The sequence below is a fragment of the Chiloscyllium plagiosum genome, chromosome 19 (genome assembly GCF_004010195.1).
Source record: "Chiloscyllium plagiosum isolate BGI_BamShark_2017 chromosome 19, ASM401019v2, whole genome shotgun sequence".
Lineage (NCBI taxonomy): Eukaryota > Metazoa > Chordata > Chondrichthyes > Orectolobiformes > Hemiscylliidae > Chiloscyllium > Chiloscyllium plagiosum.
In genome coordinates this window covers 62,201,896-62,216,782 of record NC_057728.1, presented here as the reverse complement: position 1 = coordinate 62,216,782, position 14,887 = coordinate 62,201,896, and the positions used below count along the sequence as shown (strand labels likewise).

The 14,887-nt window shown below is 41.5% G+C and overlaps 1 protein-coding gene across 1 annotated transcript in view; it reads right to left on the bottom strand.

Annotated features, from left to right (window-relative positions):
- LOC122559324 (protein kinase C-binding protein NELL2-like) overlaps positions 1-14,887 on the bottom strand; it is a 339,041-nt gene that overhangs the window by 225,761 nt on the left and 98,393 nt on the right. Inside the window, exons 10-11 of the mRNA XM_043708693.1 lie at positions 6,662-6,753; positions 885-987 (exon numbers count right to left, since the gene is read on the bottom strand). Coding sequence (XP_043564628.1) covers positions 885-987; positions 6,662-6,753 — 195 coding nt within the window. The remainder of the gene's footprint in view (positions 1-884; positions 988-6,661; positions 6,754-14,887) is intronic.

Below are 14,887 nucleotides of genomic sequence, written 5' to 3'. Positions count from 1 at the left end.
TATCCAGTTATCTGTGCAGTAAAATAGACAAGGCATGAGTTCCAATCCTTTGCAAATTACTGGATTATTTGTGCCATGGCATTCCCCAATGAGCTTAATGAAATTGTAGAACATCTGGTCCATTATTTGTTTTACGCAATAGCAAGTTACAGGAGCCAGTCCCTAATGTGACTCTTGGTTTTGGAGAAGCTCTGTTTTTCTTCTTACGTTATTAATTCCTACTCTTGCTAAAGTCTACCATTCCTTGTGTGAAAACCAAGTGTGTAACCTCCTCCCTTTTGTAAGGTGCTCTTTAGTTTTCGGCAAGAGGAAGCTAGTTCAGTTTGGTCTTTGTTTATTCCTACTTCTGACTCATTTTGTCCAAGCCTCTAACTGACTTGGTTCAAAAAGGTGATTGGCCAATGGAGTGCTGTGACCTCCTACTCCATATCACGCAATGGATTAGCGTTTGGGTTAGATATAGCATGGTGCATGCATGACTTTGTGTTTAGGTTTTACCTTGCACAAGGAACAGAGATTTTTAATTCTCAGAAACATTGCACCACACAGTAACAGATCAAGTAAGCAGTACATTGTAAAGGTCATTGGATCCGAAACATTAATTCTGATTTCGCTTCACAGATATTGCCAGACCTGCTGAGCTTTTCCAGCAATTTTTGTTTTTGTTTCTGTTTAGGAATTGCATTGTGTTGCCCCTTCCCCCCAAAAGATGACCATTTCATGCAAAGCAGTTGTTCGTATTCACTGCATCTGGAGTTTAAGTGAAACAGTTGCTTGGAAAAGTTTGAGTAACCAATTCTTAAAGTGGAATAATTTGGATTTCACCCGTGCTACAATGATCCTGAGTCAGGTTTAAACTTTAATAAAAACCCTAAACAGTTTACCTCTGCAAACCTTGCAGCAGCTGTTTGTCAGGGAGATTTGGTTTGATCGTGAGCAGGGCAGCGAAGGACAGCTTGAATATTGAACACGTTGCATCAATTTGTCCTGTCAAGTGGTGCAGAAGATGTTAAGTAAACTCATTAAAGACTCACCACTTTGTCACTGTTTAAAAAAAAATCATTACTCCCTAAAGCAGACTTGTTATTGCATTGAACAGAATCATTTCATTACAAAAGATGACCATTTAAATTTAAATTTTGTGCCTTCAAATATTATATGTCTACTGTTTGTAATCGTACATTTTAATGCTCAGAGGTGTTAACGTTCAGGAAGACTACAGTACATTTTTGGCAACTCTAACCCTCATTTAACTTCTACTTATTATATCTGGAAATTGGGCTGGGAAAATAAATCAATGCTCTAGAACTGGAAATGTTTCCAACTCATTTTAACAATCTTGGACTAATTGGCTGAACAAAGTCAGGTTGTCTGTCCTGTTGTTTCATTCCTAATAGAAGTCATGTGAAGTTGTCCCAGTTTATTTTGTCAGGCATCTTCAATAGACTTGGACTGGATTGAGACCTAAACTTTTTCTCTATTTCACTCTTGAGATATAAATTGTATTTATCGCCCACCCCTTGACATACAAGAGACCTCTTTCTCTCTTTGTAAATTTCTCTGACTTTCCTGACTTTATGCGGATCAGATGCCCCTTATAGAAAACACCCAATTGTCATTTCAACAATTTAAATGGCTTATATATTGATAGTTGGCCTTCAAAGTCATTTTTACCATCTGAATGTCAAATTGAAAGGATACCACCCTTCCATCCCACCCCAAATTCTTGAGGTTAAAGAACAAAGCATGATTAAAAAAAAGGTTTCATCTACTAATCAAGAATAATACAGGATTTTAGTTTAAGCATTAAACTGAGCTTATAATGCATTTCTAAACATATCAAAGTAAATTTAGTTGAAACAGAAGTATAAGGGCAGCACAGTGGCTCAGTGGTTAGCACTGCTCCCTCACAGCACCAGGGACCCAGGTTCGATTCGGGCAACTGTCTGTGTGGAGTTTGTACATTCTCCCCGTGTCTGCGTGGGTTTCCTCTGTGTGCTCTAGTTTCCTCCCACAGTCCAAAGATGTGCAGGTCAGGTTAATTGGCCATGCTAGATTGCCCGTAGTGTTTGATGCATTAGTCAGAGGGAAATGGGTCTAGGTGGGTTACTCTTCAGAGCGTCGGTGTGGACTCATTGGGCTGAAGGGCCTGTTTCCACACTGTAGGGAATCTAATCACAAATGAAAGAGAGGACTCGGATAGGAACATTAATCCCTAGTTGTAACAAGCACAGGCACTGCCAGTTCAATCTGTAAAAACAAGATGAAGTTCAGAAGAGACTGTTGCCCAATTGTTCAAGTATGCAAAGAGGTTTAATGACATGTTGTCTGAAAGGTTGGATGGAAAGTGTATACTGTACTTGGAAGTGTGTGCTAAAATAGGGCAAAGTCAGCATTGTTTCATCAAAGGCAGGTCATCCCTGACAAATTTTCTAGAATTCTTTGAGGAAGCAATGAGCAGGTTAGACCAAGGAGAACCAATGGATGTTATCTACCTGGACTTCAAGAGGGTCTTTGACAAAGTGCCGCACAGGAGGCAACTGAGTAAGATAAGGGCCCATGGTGTTAGAGGCAAGATTCTAGCATGGACAGAAGCCTGGCTGTCTGGCAGAAAGCAGAGAGTGGGGATAAAAGCATCCTTCTCAGGATGGCAGCCGGTAACAAGTGGTGTTCTGCAAGGCTCAGTGTTGGGACCACAACTTTTCACTTTATACATTAATGATCTAGATGAAGGAACTGATGGCATTCTGCCTACATTTGCAGATGATACAAAGATAGGAAGAGGGAGATGTAGCATTGAGGAGGCAGGGAGGCTGCAGAAGGATTTGGACAGGTTAGAACAGTGGGCAAAGACGTGGCAGATGAAGAACAATGTGGGAAAGTGTGAGGTCATGCACTTTGGCAGGAAGAATAGAGGCATGGACTATTTTCTAAATGGGGAGAAAATTCAGAAGTCTGAAGTGCAAAGAGACTTGGGAGTTCTCGTTCAGGATTCTCTCAAGGTAAACTTGCAGGTTGAGTCAGTAGTTAGGAAGGCAAATGCAATGATGGTATTTATTTTGAGAGGAATTGAATATAAAAGTAGGGGTGTACTTCTGAGGCTCTATAAGGCTCTGGTCAGGCCACATTTGGAATAGTGTGTGCAGTTTTGGGCCCCATATCTCAGGAAGGATGCACTGGCCATGGAGCAGGTTCAGAGGAGGTTCACGAGACTGGTCCAAGGAATGAAAAGTTTAACATATGAGGAATGTTTGAGGATTCTGGGTCCATACTCAATGGAGTTTACAAGGATGAGGAGGGATCTAACTGAAACATATAGAATACTGAATAGCCTGGACAGGGTAGATGCTGGGAAAATGTTTCCATTGGTAGGAGAGACTGGGATCCAAGGGCCAAGCCTTAAAGCAAAGACCTTTTAGAATGGAGATAAGGAGAAACTTCTTCAGCCAGAGAGTGGTGAATCTATGGAATTCACTGCCATAGAAGACTATGGAGGCCAGGTCATTGAGTATATTTAAGACTGAGAAGGACAGGTTCTTGATTGTCAAGGGGATCAAGTGTTACAGGGAAAAAGTAGGAGAATGGGGCTGAGAAACGTATCAGCCATGATTGAATGGGTGAGCAGATTCGAAGAGCTGAATGTCCTAATTTCTGCTCCTGTGTCTTATGATCTTATTCATCCTGGGATGAGATATAGTAACACAGATTTTATCCGTATTGGTGAGTTTTTCTGCAATGGCAAAAATAGTGGAAATGATTGGAAATCAAAATCCCACCTCCACCCCAAAAGAGGCATTTCCTAATTTGGCATTGTTGGGATTTGGGGCAATGTCTTTTACTCACCCATGGGATGTAGGCACGACTGACTGAGTCAGCATTTACTGCCCCGTCCGTAGTTGCCTTTGAGCAGGTGGCAGTGAGCTGCCTTGTAGAACCCCTGGAGTCCCCGTGCTGTAAGTACAGGCAGCTGGCCATCAAAGTCATCAAATGCCTTCACTCAAGTCTGATTTTAGCATCCCCTTACTTTGGAACCCCGAGTGAGCAGATTAGACCTGGGCACTGAGGTTGCCTGTGGTGGACACTTACTGAATTGTTATCATAGGTACAAGGGAAAAAATTGCTGAGCAGAGACATGCATTGGAATGAGTTGATACTAAGTTGGCATGGGGCCTACGGAGGTTGATGAGGTTGGGTAGAGGGTCATGTGGCTATGACAGGCAGGGAGACAGGGAGAGGGCATGAGCTAGCACAGGTTCATGTAGATGGGTGATGGATGAGAGTTAGAGAGATAGGGTTCAGCTTCTAGTCTTTGTTTCTCTCAGTTAGCCTTTTAGTTCGCTCTCTGTGGCAGGTCTATCAGTCAGCCTGCCTCCAAGCCCCGAAAGCTTGATGGTTCTTTCAGGATCGCCCAACCCGGTGTCTAATCTAACCCAATCCCAGCAGACCGAACATCGGAAGCTATGTGGGTGGCTATATTTTTAAACGGTGGGATCGCAGAGCTGAGAATTCTTCAAACACTGAGCCTGGCCTGAGAGTGAATACCAGGGTGTTGTATTTTTGTGTTCACCTCCTCGTTATTGCAAACTATTGTGCTTTGTGTCTTAGAGGAAGGAAAGATCACAAACTAAGCTAAAATGGTGCTAGGATACTTCCAAAATGATATTCACTCAGTATTGCTGTGCAATACTATGCCCTTACAAGGTGTTGAGTGTGTTCAAACAAACAAACAAGGAGCAAGGATAGACCACTCAGTCTGCTCCACCAACCAACAAGATCAGGCTGATTGGATTTTAACCTCAACTCTACATTCCTTCATATCTTTCATTCCCTTGGTCAGCAAGAATCAATCTACTTCAGCCTTGAAAATATTTTAAGCATATTTTAATCTTGTTTCATTTCTGCCTCTACCTTAAAAATATTTAAAGATGTTGCATCCACTGCGGAGCTCTCGGTGATGGTACTTATTAGGAGTATATTTCGATTTGGAAAACAGAACACATCAAAATTTTCACAGCACAGCTTTAAGTAAGAAAGCTCAGTTCTTTCTAAATAGCCAGCTCGTTCCATCAGGTAATCTTTTTTTCTGGCAACAAATCCTGTAGCACAATGCTAGAAATGGGCCTGAATGGATCATAACTGCAGAAATGAACTATTGTGTTCCAGACTCCTAGGACTGGAAATCTCCTGTCAGTAAATAGCATTTGCCACCTGTCTCTTTTGTTTTGGTTGGATCAGCCCAGTTTATCTGAAATACTGGCACATCTCTTGTGGGACAGCTGGAATTTTCAGAAGCAGAGAAAATCTATTTTCCAATCTGATCCTTTTGAACTTTCTAGCCAGTGGCTGAGTGGGAGAGGCTTGAATCTGATACAATTTGAATTAAATTCCAATGCAATTTGCAGCTGAACTTTGTACACATATGAAGGTGAAGACAAAATTCAGCAACCAGAGTGGAATGGCAGAAACCTTCTTTTAAACAGACCATTATTAATGAAAAACTAGTAACTATAGTTAAGAATAAAATGAATTTTGAAACACTTGAGAAATAGTTGGTTATTAACAATGACTAAACATCTACAGATATGTGTCGAGAGTGTGGTGTGGGAAAAGCACAGCAGATCAGGCAGCATCTGAGGAGCAGGAGAATTGATGTTTTGGGCAAAAGCCCTTCATCAGGAATGAACCTCCTCGGATGTTGTCCGACCTTCTGTCCTTTTCTAGCACCACACTCTCGACTCTGATCTCCAGCATTCGCAGTCCTCACTTTCTCTTATCTACAGATCTGCCGAAAAGTAAATCCTGAACATAATTTTATCTTTGTCTAACTGAGACTAAAATCATGGAAGTCGATGAGCATAATCCTCATTTCCACTGATAAGTTGTTTTACCAATGTTCAGGATTATTAAAATGATGAATGTGAACATAATCTCCATCAGCTACATTACCTTCCCAATTTTTCCCATATTTAGCTCAGCAAAAATTAGCAACAGCAAACCAGAAGAGAAAGTTTCAGTTTCAAATGGACTCCAGTGATCTCTACCAATAAAGAAGGTGAAAGAAGCAAATCCCAGCACACTGAGAAAATTAGGGCTGCCTTCTTACAACCCTCCATTACTAATTCCTCAAACACATATTCCACAGGACTAACACTTACATTTTTAACTATTTTCTTTTTTAAATATATGAAGAAACTTTTTCTGCTTTAATTGTTTTGTCTAACTTTCTTGCATATTTTAATTTTTCCCTCCTTGTTAATCTTTTGCAATTATTTGCCGTTTTTTATACTCTATTCAATCTTCGGACCTGCCATCCATCTTTGTAGAATTATATGTTGTTTCTTTGAGTACGTTACTATGTTTGACATTTGTTTTGTTAACCATGGATGGCAGGTCCGTCCTTTAGTATTTTTATGATGTATCTATTCTAATTGATCCTTCATTGTCAAAATCCTAGAATTGCCTACTTGATACTATTGGTGGGTTGTTCATTGCCAAAGCCTGCCGCAATTATCATGACAATAGAACCATGTCTCCCATATTCTGAAAGCTAACTAAAAAAAAAACATTTGCAAATTGGAAAACGCATCAAATTCTTGCATTTGCGCACTGAAGTTTGCATTTAGAATTAAGTTGATTTGTATGACATTTAATCAATTCTTACCTTACACTCCAAGATAGAGCACTCTCCTGATGCTTTCCATTCTGTCACCCTCTGCCCATTATAGTAAAGCTTGTTACCAAGGACACATACAGCTGATAAGAAAGAAAGCAGAGTATTTCAGCTTCTATCAAAGCAATCAATCTTACTCAGAAAGAAAGTAGGGTGAATAACAAACATTTGTTAGGTTCCAAGCAACGTGCAACAGCTCAGTGCAAGTGATACCCTGCTGAAAATAAGTTCATTAAAAGTTAACTTTTCTATCTCTCCTAAAGGTCTGGGCTCAGTCCAGGAATACAACCATCCACCAGTCCCATGTCAAAGAAGCTGGATACAAAGTCAGGTGGCAAAACTCTTAAGTAAATACATCACAAATTCCCTCAATACTCAACATTAAGTAACAACTTGATGTAGGGATCCAACATGAACTGGGACCTGTATTGTCTCTGAGGCCAGGAATCAGGAGTTGGAATTTCTGCTGACTCCTGAACATACCTCAAAGCAAGTCAGTCACAGAACAGAGATTTTCATGGAGGCTTCTTAATTGGCATGGAGACAGGTTTCCTGTTCAGTTAAGGGTATTAGACAGGTCTCCAATGTGGAGGTGACTATTCGAAGCTGAGAATGTGTTGCTGGAACAGCGCAGCAGGTCAGGCAGCATCCAGGGAACAGGAGAATCGACGTTTCGGGCATAAGCCCTTCTTCAGGAATCCGGACTCCGTGACTATTCGAAGCCTACCATCCCAACAGGAGGAAGGTACAGTTATATAAATGAAGGAAAGAACTATTGATGTTGAAATCTGAAACAAAAAACAGAAATGGCTGGGGAAACTCAATAGGTATAACAGCATCTGCGGAGAGAGAAACAGATTAATGTCTTCCAGTGACCCTGCTTCAGAACTCTGCTTTCTCTCTATACATGCTTGCAGACTTGTTGAGCTTCTCTGGCAATTTCTTTATTGTTTTATCATAGAATCCCTACAGCATGGAAGCCAGCCATTCAGCCCATCGAGTCCATATCAACCCTCTGAGAAGCATCCCACCCAAACTCATCCCCAATCCTATCCCTGCATTTTCCATGGCCAATCCACCTAACCTGTACAGTTTTGGACTGTGGGAGGAAACCCACACAAACACAGGGAGAATGTGTAAACTCCACATGGACAGTCATTTGAGTGCGGAATTGAACCCAAGTCTCTGGCATTTTCAGGCAGCAGAGCTAACCACTGACAAGGTATTTCAACACGGAGGGGACATCTCACTGGCATTTTCTGAAACACCACACTCACCTGTGTGGTTATGAAGGGATGGAATGTGCTGTGCTCACATTCAAGGGGGCAAACAAGGCCTCAAGGGTTCTCCTAGAGTGTAGGTGCCCCAACAGATGTTGGACGCCAACCTCAAGGTGGTTAAACCGGCCATTGCAGGAGTCCGGAAAATCCTAAACTGTCTCTTTCGATTGGCCCCAAGTAGGCCCTTAAAGAGCCTGACTGATTCTTTGCTACCTCTGTAAAGATGGAGAATAGTAGCAGGGGACAAGCATGTTGACTCACCCCCTCCATCTCCATTCCAATCCTCAGCAGGGTTTGGAAATGCAGCATGCGATGTTTGTAAGTCCTTCAGATGCCAGTTGGAATTGCTGTCTGGTGACTCGACACCATTTTGATACATGGGCGTAAGATGGAATCTTTAGAATATTAATTAGAAGCTATTCTTGGCTGTTCTTGAAGGTATGTCAAGCAACATTTTACTCTTAATTGCTTTTCTTTATAATTTCATTTCAGATATCACAAAATGTCATTTTTTTAAAAAAGTCTGGTGCTGCTGAATCATAGTATTCACAGGAACAAGGGTCAAGTAGGTGGATGAGGAGGAAAAGCAATATTTTTAAAGTTTCCATAGGCTCATAATGGAAGTGCCTTATGGAGACAGAGTGGAAGAAGTTGGCACAGTGGCTCAGCAGTCAGCACTGCTCCCTCACAGCACCAGGGACCCCGTTTCAATTCCACCCTCAGACGACTGTCTGTGTGGGTTTGCTCCAGTTTCCTCCCACAATCCAAAGATGTGCAGGCTAGGTGGATTAACCATGGGATTACCAGGATAAGATGAGTGGGTGGGGTGCTGTTTGGAAGATCAGTATGGACTTGATGTGCTGAATGGCCTTCTTCCATACTCTAGAAATTCTACATTGTGTATCGCAACAAATATGGATCTACTCAATTCAAAAGCAGTTCCAAAATAGCATAGGAAAGAAACTAGCATTTGTAAAACGAATAGCTCTCACAGTGAATTAATTTATGGTTGGAATACTGCCACTAAAAGATTCCCTCCAAACCATTCATCATCCTGAAATACATCGCCATTCCTTCAGTGTCGCTGGGTCAAAACCTCGGAATTCCCTCCCTAAGGGCATTGTGGGTCTACCCACAGCACATGGACTGCAGCGGTTCAAGAAGGCAGCTCACCCCCACCCTCTCAAGGGGCAACTAGGGACAGGCAATAAATGCTGGACCCAGCTAGTAACACCCATATCCCAGAAGGGAATTTTAAAAATCCAATGTATTCATAATTTGGGAGCCAGGAAGCAAGCTCGGAGCCTTACACTTTGCACCTGTTATGAAATCAATCTCCCTAAAAGCCTGGATTTAAGATCTCTGTTACAGGATGGAGGTAACTTAAGAGATACAGTCAGCTGTCACTTAGTTTTACTATCTGACATTAATAGCAATCCATTCTACAAATAGCTAGAAATGTCATATTTTTCAGCATTCTAGAGTGGAATGACAACTGTTGAACACTCACACTCACTTATCTATTGCTTATTAACATCATTGAGTCAATATAAGGAGGAGGTAGACAGATTTTTAATTAGTGATAGATTAAAGGGTTATGGGGAGCAGGCAGGAAAGTAACTGGAGGCTGTATTGAGATCAGCCATGTCCAAATTCAATGGTGGAGCAGGCTCAAGACACTGAATGGCCTGCTCCAGATTTTAGTTCTTACATTTTTATATTCCCCTCCTTCATAGATGAGTAAAACCCAGGGGAAACTATCAGGTCAAACACAGCAAAGTAAACTGTGGGACCATGAAACAAGCTGTTTTATTCAAAACCTGCCAAAAGAATTATTTTTTAGAAATACCTTCAACTTGCTGATCAGGAGAAATAATAGGCACACTTAGCAAGGGGGTGAAGGATTATTGGGGATATGCAGGAGTTGAGGTCAAAACAGATCAACAGTGATCTTGTTGAATGGCAGAGCACGCTTGAAGGGCTGAATGGCCTCCTGTTCCTTGGTTATAGGAAGCAGACACTGTAATATGCCAAATCAGCTTACATTAAGTAATAAATTATAAGACAGCAAAGAGAGAAATTAGGAAAGTTGATTTTATAGAGAATAGAGGCATTTGCATTGATATATCAACTTTCAGAACCTCATGAAGTGACTTACAGCCAAATTAAATACATTTGAAGCATAGTCACTGTTGTAATGTAATATGGCATAAAGGGGCGTGGCATCTTTTTAAGGGCTACATCAGACCCCTCAGTGCCTCATTGCCCAAATTTGTAGAACAAATGAACAGCCTGCGTGTTTCTGCTGGATGTGCTGGTATCCATTTACATATCAGCTGGGAGTAGAAAGCAATTAGGTTACACAAGGATCCCACCAGACAATTAAAGAATAGTCACCCAGTTTTCAGATACAAGATGGAAGTCAGGAGTTGAAATAAACTTCATCCACTCGTATTGAAAAAATAACAAAAATAACAATACTTCACATCACAGATAGGTATGCAACAAATTTAAGATTAAAAAATCACTAGAGAAACTCAGCAGGTCTGGCAGCTTCTGTGGAGAGAAAGCAGAGTTAATATTTCAAGTCCAGTGACCCTTCTTCAGAACACATATTTAAGACACTGGTAGCATTGTAATCTATAATTAATTTGAAGGTAAGAAATGTGGGTCTAAAACTATTGTCTCAGACTTAAATAAAGTCTGGGGTGGCACAGTGGCTCAGTGGTTAGCACTGCTGCCTCACAGCACCAGAGACCCGGGTTCAATTCCTGCATCAGGTAACTGTCTGTGTGGAGTTTGCACATTGCCCATGTCTGCATGGGTTTCCTCCGGGTGCTCCGGTTTCCTCCCACAGTCCAAAGATGTGCAAGTAAGGTGAATTGGCCATGCTAAATTGCCCATAGTTTTAGGTGCATTAGTCAGAGGGAAATGGGTCTGGGTGGGTTACTCTTCAGAGGGTCGGTGTGAACTGGTTGGGCCAAGGGCCTGTTTCCACACTGTAGGGAATCCAATCTAAAGGCAATTATAAAGGTTGAAAGACAAAGTAGGCTAAATTGGAATGGGAAAACACATTAAAAGTTGGAACAAAAGAGAAACAGACAATTACAGAGATATTTCATTACCCTTAGCAAAGATGTATTCCATTGCAAAAGAAAGATAAACCATCTCTGGGTTACTAAGGAAGTTGTGAATTGTATTGAACTGAAAGAAAATAAGTGCAATGCTGCAATGATCAGCATAAACCAGAAAGTTGGAAACATTCTAGAAATCAGCAAATGATGACTAAAAATGTAATGAAAAGGGAAAATTTTGCATAGGAGGTAAAACTAACAAGAAATATGAAAACAGACAACAAATACTGCACTAAATATATAAATAGGAAGAGAACGGCAAAAATATGCTTTGCTTCCCTGGAGGGTAAGACTGGGGAATTGAGAATGGTTAACAAAGAAATGACAGGGGTTTTGAACATGTATTTATTACCTGCCTTCACAACGGAAGACATAAAAAATTTCCAAGGATAGTAGATACATAGGGGATAAAAGGGAAAGGAAAACTGTCACCATCACTGGAGAAAACATTTTGAGAAAAGCTAATGGGACTAGTCCCTCGACCTGAAGGTCATATTGTAGTGTTTTAAAAGATGTGGCAAATGATTTTGTGTGTTCGCACAATCATCATAAAATCCCTACAGAGTGGAAGCATACTATTCAGTCCATCGAGTCCACACCAACCCTCCATCCAGACCCACCCCCTACCCCTATAATCCTACATTTACCATGGCTAATCCACTTAACCTATACATTCTGGGCAATTTAGCGTGGCCAGTGCTTCAAACTGCACATCTCCAGACCGAGAGGAAACCCAAACACCAGGAGAAAATGAAATTGAACCCAGGCCCCTGGTGCTGTGAGGCAGCAGTGCTGACCACTGAGTCACCGTGCCATGTTAGTTGTAATATTTCAAAATTCCCTAGATTCAATAAAATTTCCAATGGACTGGAAATTGGCAATTGTAAGAAAGGAGGAGAAAGAGAGAGAGATAGAGATACTACGTAAAACTATAAGACAGCTGTAACATCTGTCATTGGACAATGCTGGAATCTATTCTTCAGGAGGTAATAGCAGGTGCCATGTAAATGTTACATCACAATAAGAGCTCATGGTGTAGGGATTATTCAGTAGCACAGCTTGAAGGTTGGATCATTAACAGGTAACAGAAAGTCAGGATACATGAATCATTTCGGGTTGGCAATCTCCAACTGGTGAGGCACTGTAAGGATCAGTCTGGGGCCTCAAATATTTATCACCTACATTAATGACTTGGATAGAGTGGCTGGCTGTATTGTAGCCTAATTTGTTGCTGTTACAAAGATAAGTAGGAAAGCAAGTTATGTGGAAGATGCTAAGTGTCTGCAAAGTGTTATTAGTTGATTGAGTGAGTAGGCAAAAACTTGGTAAATGGAGTATATTATGGACCAGGCCAGACCCCCTCAAAACATTTCAAGAAAGTAGTCCAGACTCTAACTTTGCTAGTTGTTCTAATCAGGTGTAGAGTGGATATTCCAGGAGGGATGCAAGTGGTCAAACCACTTAGTTTTAAACAAAACCAAATTTATTTGCAAGACTATTGAATGAAACACAAAAACAGAACAGAATATAGACTAACTTAACCTTTCTGAAAACTCAACAGATTATCCCAATTTAATGATACTGTTCCAAATACTGGCAACAATCCCCTTGGGGCATACCCCTTAGTACAAAAGGTAATATCAAACACAGGGTCTTACAGGAGAGATGTCAGAAAGAGGGAGGATCAGCATGGACCTGCTTCTTTGGGTCTAGCAGCTTCACACCTGACTGTCTGCTTTCAATGAATAGCCAGACTGCTAAAACCCAACCAAATCTAAACAAACCAAACCAAAGAAAAGCTGAGCTGGGAGGACTGGCCACTCCCCATTCATTGTACAAATTTGTTTTTAATTTGAAAGCCTTTTTTCTGAGGCAGTATCTGTTAGCTATAATTAAATTGGCCCTAAAACCCTTCAAACCTAGACCTTCAGGAATCGCTGCTTTTATGACCTCTCTGAGAAAAACGCTGAAAATGTGTTGCTGGAAAAGCACAGCAGGTCAGGCAGCATCCAAGGAACAGGAGAATCGACTTTTCGAGCATAAGCCCTTCTTCAGGAATGAGGAAAGTGTGTCCAGCAGGCTAAGATAAAAGGTAGGGAGGAGGGACTTGGGGGAGGGGCTTTGAAAATGCGATAGGTGGAGGGAGGTCAAGGTGAGGGTGATAGGCCGGGAGTCCAAGGACCTGCATGTCCTTGGTGGAGTGGGAGGGGGAGTTAAAGTGTTGGGCTACGGGGTGGTTTGGTTGGTTGGTTGGTCCAGGTGTCCCAGAGGTGTCCTCTGGGACCAGATTAACAGCCCCAATCAAGGAACTCATATTCTATGGGTCCACCTGGCTGACCTCATTATAATCAGTACAAAGGAAGTCTGACGGAGGAGGTGAGAGGTTGAATGATTCATCGGAAAAGTTTATCACCATCATATTACTTTCCAAATTGGTTTTCAAAATACAGCCTATCCGGGACAGTACAATACAAATGGACTGACCCTCAGTTTGCTGTATTCCTGCTGTAATATAACCTGTCTGACTTACACATATTTTTAATATCATTTATTTGGCATTTAGGTTTGAAATATGGAGTTAATAGCACATGGGTCTTCTGTGTGTCTGAAATTAATAATTAAGTCACAAGTATTTTTGTATCTTGTGATTTCTATTCGAACAGTTTGCAAGGTAACTTGGGCAACCTAATGGGTTTTTATTTACATTATGATTTTGCAACCTAGAAAGGTAGACAATTGTACCTTAAGGTTTCTGTTAGAAGTTTCCAGACTTAGTGAGGTAATTTTCAGCTTAGAGGACACATTAATATCTCAGAGGGAGAGATTTTTGTTTCAGTTTTACTTTGTTTTGGCAATTCTGTGTAATCCTTGGACAGAAATTCCAATGCATCTCTGAGCAGTTTTTCCTGGAAGGGAGAATATAGTGAAACTAGGTTACCTTAGCGTAAGGAGCCAGACCAGGTGTTGGAATAAAAACTCTGAAGAGCTCAGGTGCATGATAGCCCCAAGAATAAGCTTTCAGAGTTTCCAGGTAATTTTTCATATTCATATTGCTTCATAAGAGCAGCACGGTGGCTCAGTAGTCAGCAGTGCTGCTTCACAGCGCCAGGGACGTGGGTTCAATCCCAGCCTTAGGTGACGGTGTGGCATTTGCACATTCTCCCTGTGTCTGCATGGGTTTTATTCGAGTGCTCTGGTGTCTTCCTACAGTCCAAAGGTGTACGGGTTAGGTGGATTGGCCATGCTAAATTGTCCATAGTGTCCAGGTATATGTAGGTTAGGTGGGTTAGCCATGGGAAATGCAGGCTTACAGGAATGGGGGGTGGTGGTGAATCTGGTTGGGATGCTTTTCGGAGAATTGGTGTGGACTTATGGCCGAATGGCCTATGTAGGGATTCTATGATATTCCGCCTCAACATTTACACTCAGTACAACTCCCAGGTCTAAATGCTCCCCTGCATAATCTTCAGGCCTGGCCTCAGGGTTCCTCCAGAGGTCATGGCTATTGACCCCTATGCCAAGCCCCAGACTGAGTCAGAATCTTGCGCCAATCTGAAGACTCAAAGTGGTAACTCTGTACCTCTCCATACCTGCTGAGTTTCTGCAGCACTTTCTGACTTTGCATCTGATTTTGACCTCAGATATTGTTATATACGTTTATAAAATATACCTTATCGAACAGAAATAGCCTACTGCTCCAGCTTTCTCTACAACCATAAATGATCAGTAAAAAAGATAAGTCTTTGATCATGTTCAAACCTGTTAAAATTAATGGAGTAGAAACGTGTGCGGGATTGGCTAGC